The sequence below is a fragment of the Cyprinodon variegatus genome, unplaced genomic scaffold, assembly GCF_000732505.1.
Source record: "Cyprinodon variegatus isolate N-32 unplaced genomic scaffold, C_variegatus-1.0 Scaffold940, whole genome shotgun sequence".
Lineage (NCBI taxonomy): Eukaryota > Metazoa > Chordata > Actinopteri > Cyprinodontiformes > Cyprinodontidae > Cyprinodon > Cyprinodon variegatus.
The window spans coordinates 287,505-297,175 of NW_015151393.1; the positions used below are offsets into that span (position 1 = coordinate 287,505).

General features: G+C 37.8%; 1 protein-coding gene across 1 annotated transcript in view; it reads right to left on the minus strand.

The window, feature by feature from the left end:
• LOC107100161 (nectin-4-like) overlaps positions 1 to 8,506 on the minus strand; it is a 16,421-nt gene extending 7,915 nt beyond the window's left edge. Inside the window, exons 1-4 of the mRNA XM_015398550.1 lie at positions 8,452 to 8,506; positions 5,989 to 6,183; positions 3,108 to 3,275; positions 1,077 to 1,355 (exon numbers count right to left, since the gene is read on the minus strand). Coding sequence (XP_015254036.1) covers positions 1,077 to 1,355; positions 3,108 to 3,275; positions 5,989 to 6,183; positions 8,452 to 8,506 — 697 coding nt within the window. The remainder of the gene's footprint in view (positions 1 to 1,076; positions 1,356 to 3,107; positions 3,276 to 5,988; positions 6,184 to 8,451) is intronic.
• Positions 8,507 to 9,671: the final 1,165 nt, after the last annotated feature.

The following is a 9,671-nucleotide window of genomic DNA, read 5'->3' on the forward strand; positions in this document are numbered from 1 at the left end:
CTTGGGTGCAGTTCTGTCTCTCCTCCTGCAGGAAGCTGTTTGAAAATCCCTTACTGTGTATTTCAGTTCTTCTTTTACAAACCTACATTTTTGAACCCAACAACATCCTTACTGTGTGGAGACTACTTCTTTGGTGGGGATGCAAGGAAAAAGAGATGTGACATCATAGGAGACCATGGTCTCATCCGTGTCCAGTGTCAGGTTTTTTACCCCGTTGGAGAAGTCCTGTGAGTTAGAAATGTGAAATGGTGTGTTGCCAATCAAAGGAGTGAGGATGGGAGCCAGATGTTTGGCAAAGTTGTGACAAAGTTGATATTGCTGATGATGGGCCTCAGTTGGAGCTCCTTCCTTGTGTATTTTTGGGAGCCTGTAGATCCGAGGAATGGCTTCAGTCAGTAGTATTGTTGCCTATCGATGGTTTACTTTGGACCACACTCTCCCAGATAGGACCAATCTGACCACATCTGTTCTCTATTGGACTTTTGCCTCACCACAACATACTTCCAATTCAACCAAGGCTCTCCTGTGTCTGGCATAATGGCAAACTTATACATGGAATAAGTGGAAAGCAGAGTGCTACACTCATACATGGGAACAAAACCCAGTCACTGGTTCAGATACGTGGATGACACATGGGTCAAAATAAAGACCAATGATATCAACACGTTCATAGAAAACATCAACATAGTGGAAAGAAACATTAAGTTCAACGGGGAAGATGTGAAAGCTGAAAGCCTTGCCTTCCTGGACTGCATGGCTGACATCATGGAAGACAGAGAACTCAATATAGAAGTCTACAGGAAACCCACACACACCAACCAGTACCACCATTTTGCCTCATGCTTACTGGAACACAAACTAAGCTTCATCAGAACCCACCAAACACAAGCAGAAACCATTCCCACCACCAACAGAGGGAGGTTGAGAGAACAGGGACACATTAGGAAAGCCCTGAAGAACTGTGGTTATCCCAGTTGGGCTTTTCTAAAAACCAACAAGAAGAGAACTGCTGAAAAGGAAGAGTAGAAGTATTTGATATTAATCAAAATCATTTGAATCATTTACTGAATACTTACAATGCACCACCAGAGCACTTTTCAACCTGCGTGGCTCAGAAAAAGCTGGATGCCACACCAAGCAGTCCAGCTTCTTTCCATTCATACCCCTCACAGGGTGCAGGTAGTAGTTTATGGAGATTTGGCCGCTTTCAGAGGTGCGGTTTACAGACCGACCATTAAGCTCCGTGTCCCAAGAGAGCCGAGGTGGTGGGCGCGCGACGGAGCGACAGGAGGCCACTTGCTTGTAGGGGTCACCCTCCTTTACATCGTGAAGAACCAGGTCAGTGATTGGAGTAGCTGGAAGGAAGGTTTGTTATGTTACTGTAGTTCAGCGGAACTAGGAAGACTCAGATAAGTTCAATAGGGAATTTTACAATTGATCTGCCTCTCATTAAAAGCACATAACACTTGGTTAAAGCGACAGTGTGCAACTTTTAGTCAATAGCGGCGCCAGACCCATTACTTCCAGGTTTAACGCCCATGAAAGCAAGTGACAACATTGAGCTATCGAGAAATGAAACACCTTCCAACATGAGTTTGAGCTTTTTAGCAGACAACGCCGGATCAGCAGACTGAGAAGTCATGGAGTTACAACACCACTATCACCTCCTGAGGTAAAGGTTAGATCAGTTTGGTTGCCTTAGAACAACTTGAACTTAGTCAGCCGTGTTTAAGAGGAGCTTAGACTGTCATATGTCTTAGGCAGGGGCGGAGGTAGAGGGGGTAAAAGGTGGGCACTGGATCCCCCTGAATTCTGATTGCCCAAAGATGTTAGATGATTTACATGTCACAGCAGCAAATCCCTCCTGCACAGCACAAGATGCTATGCATTTACCCTACAAATGCTATATATTGACCTAAAAAAATCCTTTCATAAATCTCAAATTAAGCTAACACTTTGGTCCTATTGCTTTAAGACTGAAATAACTTATTATAATTATTGATGTCAAAAACTTCATTCAGTTAGTTAGCTAACTAAAAACATTATAAAGACACTTTATAAAAACAACACCCTAATTTCATGTACAGGTTTACTTATTGTACATACATTTTGCCCTTTGACCTAAAAAAATAATGTAATAGCTTAATAATGGAGAAGCTATTAGTCATCTTTATATTTCTTTAATATATATATATATATTTTGAGAATGTGTTTATCTAAGAGCAACTATAGAATTAACATACACCTAGAAAAAGTACACTATATTATTTTTTTTTCCATGTGAATCCCAGATTGTTTATTCTTTTTTCCCTTTTCTAAAAAGTGCTTTGAATCCATTCTACCTGTCTTTATCAGTGCTAGGTCAGATCCTGACTTTTGAAAAGGAAGGCAGGTAAAACAAATTAAAGCGAGAGCCTCGCTGCATGGATTTAGCCAAGCTGATTCATTTTGATGTTCAGCTGATCAGGTCCAAATGCTTTCACCTCCAGCTTTTCTTGGTAAGTTTGTTTTAAGTCACTTCTGCGACTCAATCAGCCGCACTACGAGTGTGACGACTGTTCCTGTCAGCTCGGGCGCAGCTTTCCTTCACCCCGAGCTGTCCTATACTTCTGTATTGCAGAGGGGCTACTGCGCTTGTAAAACATTTTACCGGTGTCTATGGCCAAAGATTTTTGCACCCCAGGGCGGAAATACGTCACCAATCTGAATAAAACAGCTGTACTCCTTATTAAAGAGTAAATATTTATCTTGCACATATAAGAAATATATTCATATATTTCAAAATACTTTGATTTTATAATTAACTTTTTTTTCTTTTTATGTCTTAATCAAAGTCATTGGGTGGGTGGGGCTGCACCCCAGCGCCCTCTATTGGCCAGCCATCACTGTTTGATTATTCCTTGAAAAACTAGATTGAAAGGAAGGGTTTGGCTTTGGGAAAATTAAAACTCACCATTTAATTTAGAAAAGAAAATACTACTTTAGATCCTTGCAGAGGATTTATGTAACTTAAGAAAAATTTGAAATTTGGTTAAATTTATTATGTTTCACTTATACTGTGTTCACCTTTACCCACATTACATCAGGAAAATGAGGGATTGACTTACTCCAGACGATGAGAGACATCTCTTTCTCAAAATTCCCTGTTGGGAAGGTACTGATGAGACACATATAATCGCCTTCATCTGAGACCTTGGTGCTTATGATGACCAGAGTCCAGTCCACTGTGGGTTGACTGCTTTTGAAGCGCACACGGCCATCCCATTTCCCGAAAGCTGCGCACAAAGAGGGAGCAATAAGAAAAAAGTAGTCAACAGATTATTAAAGTGATCCCAAAAAAGAAAAATAGTTAGGATTTCCTAGTCACTGTTGGTTTAAGATTACTTGCTGGTCTGTGCATACTTTCCATTTCCTGCCCCTAGATGTATTTCATGTTACCCATGATACAAATTTTGGTTACAAAAACTATCATAATCATCATTTATAAATGGTAAAAAATACCATCTATGTTCGATTAAAAGATGGTTTATTAATGTTTGATTCATGAAGGACCTAAGTCCACTGATGTCAGTGTTTGGGATAAACTAACATGGCAGGGGAATCTATTCACCATTTATAAATGGCTTAGATGTGATTTTGAAATTACTATCAAACATTAATCAACTATATGTTAATAATGAATAAAAGCTCTCTCTACAATTTATAAATACTGATTATGAAAACATGTTCTTGTAAAGTGTTACCCAAATTCTGTCAACAAGCTACATTTTAATGAGTTAAATTACATTTTAATATATATAGAGTCCTTAATAATGAGATACTCTCTAACCAGGTAAGGCTAGCAGATCTTACAAAAACTTATGTCACAATATATTTCTTCATTTTGGTTGATACAGTATGATCTGAATATTGATATAGCAAAATAGAAGCCTCAGAAAGAATGCCAATTTCTATCTTAAAATGTTTATAAAACTCAACAAATATAAAATTTTAGAAGTATTGATCCTTTAAATCAAATAAAACGCATTAAACAACATGATACCCCTGAACCTCTGCCAGTGATAAATACTGTAATAATAGATTGTAATGTTTTTTTAAATTTCACAAGTATCATTTCACCTTTATTGAATAACATTGTATTGTGACAAATATTGATACTTCATTTTTGTCCAGCCATAGAAACAGTATGATTACAATGCTTCAGAAAAACAAAGTTTAGGGTTCGGTACTCCTAATTTCATAAACCTATGAGATTATAACCATGTAGTAATACATTGCTGTACTCATGTGAGGAAGTGAACACCAAGCTTTTATAAAAAAGTGCTGATTCAGTTCTCTTTGTTCATTCTGGCATGAGCCTCAGCACTGGTCTCTGTAACCAATCCTCAGCTTCACTGGTTAGTTTCATGTGAGAGTCGTCCCTTTAGAGTAGAGGTCACAGATTAGCGGACCACGGTCCGGATCCGGACCCACCTGCTGGCTAATCCAGACCCAACCTGATTTAAAACATTTATAAAATACCGCTTTTGTCTGAAGAAAGTGTCTAACTTGACTTGTGCCACTTCTCCTGTTAACATGTAGCCTTCCGGAACAGCTTACATGTGATACAAAAAAGCCAATGAGCTGTGTTAGTCCGGGTCACTGCGGCAAGCATTTTTTAGTAACAGCAGGCAAAACTGTGGCAAGCCAGGTGATGGGAGAGAAGGGGAAGACAATGAGAAAAACAGAGAAGAGAAAGTGTGGTGAACTGGTGAACAAATAGGGAAATGATGTGCTAAAAGATGACCCTGCACATGTTGAGTATGTTTAGCTCAACCTGCTGCTGTGAAGACGAATTCTCCACCATGAACAGAATCAAAAATAAATATCGATCCAGGCTCAAGAATGAGCAGCTTGATATGTGCTTGAAAATGGCTTTGTCTCCATTCAAACCCAGGTTTAAAACCTTTATAGGCCATTTTAAAGCCCACTGCTCTCATTAAGCCTGAAAAAAGAAGAAAAAAAAGACAAACGGTCATTTCAGATATTTTATAAAATATGTGAATCAGGAAATTGTCTATATACCAAACTGAACCTATGTTGTTCTCTACTTTGGAAAAACCTTTAGATTTTAAAATGGATGAATGTTCTGGATGCATGGATGGATGCATAGAAACCTCATTTTATTCAGTGTTAAATTCTGTCATTGATTTTCTTTATCCGGACCCTGCTGATGTTTAACTGGTTTCCCCTGCTTTAGAAGATGTGGATGTGGAAAGGCAGCAGCCTTTCTTTTATCAATGAACCCCGGGGCAGTGGTGGCTACAGTTTAGCTTGCCACCATCAGTGTGTGTGCATGAATGGGTGAATGACTAAATGTAATGTAATGCGCTTGACTTAAAAAAGTCTCTTGACTTAAAAAAAAAGGTGTTATATAGGTACGACCATTTTCCTTTTAATACATTCCACTAAATATAGCATGTGTTCTTTAAGAAAGAATAACCAATTATGGTTTTTACTGCTGAATAATTACTTACTGTGATTTTTTTTAATCCAGACCAAAGGAATTGTGCAAACTAAATGGATTTATTTAAAAACCCTTATCAAGTTCTCAGTCTAGAATTCACACTTTACCTACAAGGATTCTGGCTTTTTTAACTAATTAAAAACTTTATGCGTAATTTGTTTGCTTATTTTAAACAATTAACATTCTCACAGAGACAACATGAGATTTATGGCAAATTGTGAACATCCCTACTTAAATGTATTTGTCCCAGTATTTATTTTATAGACCAAAAGTTTTGATACATTAAATATTTTCGGGGGGTGGGGGGGGTTCCTCCACCTTATTTGAACAAAGATGTTAAAACTATACATGAAAGTAAGATTGCAAGACTATGGAAAGCTATAGAAATAATGTAGGGAAAGAAATGATAAATATTTAAAAGTAGATTTTTGAAACTGTTTGTCAACAAAAAAGGTGAAAAAGATTTAGGTAAAATAACCCACCTGTCTGGCCGTCGGTGCGGTGTGAAGTGATAATTAGCTCCTTGGTCCCATCAGACTTTATCTTGTACCAGGTAACCTCAACTATTATGACTCCGCTCTGGTCATAGCGGCAGGGCAAGACTGTTTCCTTCTCCTCCAAAGACTGTAAGGAAAGCTTGGATGGATCATCATCAGACTCTCCATGTTTTGCCGTCACTGAAACATAAAGATTGATGAAATAATAAGTATTTGCAGGTAACCTATTGCAGCAAGACTTTCAGCTCTTTTTGAGTTTGTTCATAACACTCCTAACACTCGAATAATTATGAAGTTGAAGGAAAAGCATATATAATATTTTCTTTTTACAACATAATGTCTTGAATGTTTTGCAATAATTTAGATTCAGTCTTCTTTATCCTTAGAGTACTAAATAAAAATTCTGTGAAAACAATGTCGTTACATGCTCCAGTCCTGCATGTCCAGCTATGGGTAATTTAATCTCAGAATAAATGCATATAGTAGGCCAAAGAAATGCTCGGCTTATTATTCAAATAACTGACTTTTGACATTTGAGCATGTTATCACCAGTTTTAGTTATACAGTATCATTCCATCAGATTGAGTTATCTCCACATTTAGCAAGTTTGGTGAAAGATAAACTCCTGAAGGACTGGTTGATTCCTCCCTTCTTTTAAAGAATAGTTTTGACGTACAACTGGAGGGAAACCAAATCCTTTCAAAAGAGGCAACCCCATACATGAGCTAAGGCTGCTTGACTCTTGGTAAAAACACTCACTGTGTGTCTGACCTCCTCCTTTCCCGATATACAAAACAATCAGCAGAGCTTATCAGTGCAGGCATCCTTTGCTTTCCAGGTGTATTCTTTCTGTTAATCTAAGATTACCCTTTTTTTGGACCAAATTGGCTTATTTTCTTATCTTTTAGACAAAGCCTTTGTATAGACATTAATGTCAGTCTGAGCATGCATATTGACAGAGAATTCTAGCCAAACTAAAGGCCAATCCGGCTTTTAGAGTGCTAACCTGCTCCCCTTCCAGCTGCCAGATGATATAATCCTGTTCTTCACATACATCTGTATGATCACACATAGACTATTATTGCATAACTTGAAAACAGCCCACTCTCAACAGAAGTAGTACATTTTAGCATGTAGATTTACACAATACCGACAATTGTACCGTTTCTTTTTTATTTTGTGTGTGTTTTAACAGTTTCTTTATTTGTGAGGTTATTTAGATACAAAGCCACATTGTTTTTTATATGCTATAGTAAACAAGCTACCAGGGCTGAACAATGTATTCGTCCCTCTAGAATGGCTTTAGACAGTTCCTCTTCTACCTTCTAGTACGTTTTTTATAGCCCATAATATGCAGTATACCACTGATCAGCCGCTTTAGGCCATGTCCTAAACCCTAAGTTTTATTTACCCACTTCATACTTTTTATGTACTTTATTTACAATGTACCTACTTACAAAAAAAAAAAAAAAAGTTTTGAAGTTTTACTTTAAAAACTCAGATTTAATGGGTTTTTAAAAAAAAGTAATAAATTGAAAAGATGAAATTTGTTGTTTTTGGCTTGTTTAATAAGTGAGACATATGGATCAATGCAGCTATTAAAATTCTGTTCAGGCACAATCTGAAACCATGCTATTGGACTGATATCCGCTAATAGCAGCCATTTATTGGGATGATAACACCCAAAGCAGCTCTATGAGAAAGCTCACATCCTTATTCTCCAAACTTGTGGATAGGTTTAGGCTTAGAACATCATCAGTGACCCCTCACATCCCCCCACCCTGGGCTGTTCCTCTCATCATATTTGCACTACCAACATGGCTCATAATCCCTTTTAATAGAACACAACTCAAATTTCTACTACTTTTTGCTCCATATTTAATTATTTGCACTAAACCTTTCCATATCAGTACCTTTTGCACAATAACTTTAAACTGGTTTTTCTTTTCTCCTACTGTTCATTTCACTCTTGTAAGCTGCTTATTCACTGTTGTAAATCTGTTTGCACCAAAATTTAATTTTGAATACACACTGTCTATACAAAATGACAATAAAGTTTGTCTAAGTTTTGGAAGGAGGCTGGACAACCAGTAAGTAAAACCAGTATTCTGATGTTGGGACCCAGGAAAGTTAAAGTCTTGTTTTTTTGGCATCATGTTTCTGCTGGTGTTGGGGTAGTAATGATGTTGGGCGCTGCTTATAAAGGCAGCAGCATCAGCAGCAAAGTGAATTGTTTTCTCTAAGTGTACAGAGCTGTATGGTTCTAAGCCAATACTTTTCAGTTTAGACTGGCTTCTTCCTTTTATGTTTCAATTTGTGCATGCTATCAAACGTTAATTGGTCTTTTAAAAGAAAGTTATGATCTAAGGTAAAACGTCACTGTCAGAACAGATTTATATAGATCCCCCTCATAACGTCACATCCAAGTATTGAAAAGCTTCATCTTACCAAAGATCTGGAGCACAAGGAGACCCAGCAGGAGACTGTAGCGCAGAGAAGTCATCCTCCTCTGGAGTTCCTCCTAACTGTGCAAAACTTGGGAAACTTTCAGCACGGCTGTGAGGCTCATCAGTCCAGGTAAAAGGATCCTAAATTGGAGAGCATGAGGTGCCTTTATGCCTCATGCTGTGTGATCATCCTCAAGAATGTCTTTGTTCTGTGAAAAATCTTGTTCCTGTCCAAAGAGCCGTCCTGAGAGAAGAATATGTCAATCTGCTAGCAGAGAGATTCTACCCAGGAGTGAAGAAAAGCCATCGGTACACCTGTTTGTACACCAATCATACACCTGTTTGTGTTCTGCCTCTCACTCCCGCCCTCTCTCTGCTTCTCACACAGTCAAAAACCTCAAACTTATGACAATCAATTTCCTTTCTTTACTTTCACAGAGGAGAGGCAAGTGAATGAGCATGCCCGAGAAAACCTGTTTAAACCACGTCCCAATGACACAGAGTGAAGATCATAAGAACAAGGCTGAGAACGAAACTGCAGTTACCTCCTCCCTCTGAAGGAAACTAATGACCCCTTAAGTATAAGAGATATAATCCTAAACATAAAGGTCACAATGGGATATAATCTGGGCAAAAGATATAAACTAATCTGACTTCATTAGGCTCCTTTATTCTCACACTAATGGTTCAGTGCTGAAGAAATGTGATCTTCTATTCAGTTTCTGCATAAGTAGGGTAATATTCTTTGGCGTATTTACCTACTCACTCATGGGTATAAATAATCAGCGTACAGGGAGAAAAGACAGCAGCTTCAATGTGGACAATTCAATTCAGTTCATTTAAAAAAAGTTTAGATCTGATTCTTTTCCTCAGAAGCTCAGACAGACAGTTTTTAGGGAGTAAAGATGAACGCGCTGATAGAAGAGGCCCAAACTGAGAAGTTATTTGGATCCACTTAATATTCCACCGTTAAAATTTACTTTTACGTTTTTTGAAAGTTACAGTAAGCTTTCAGCTTTAACTTTCACAGTTTTTATCTGTTAATGTGGGGGGCTTAATGTCTAACTAAAGATTGCTCTATAGTTTTATTTTGTTTTATTTTTTTGTTTAGGGGTTTTTTGTATTTTTTATTCTTTCATTCTGTGCCCCATGAAAATGACCCCTGCCGCACCGCTACTCCACAGAACACAAAGCCCAATTTCTCTTTGGAATTAAAAACTT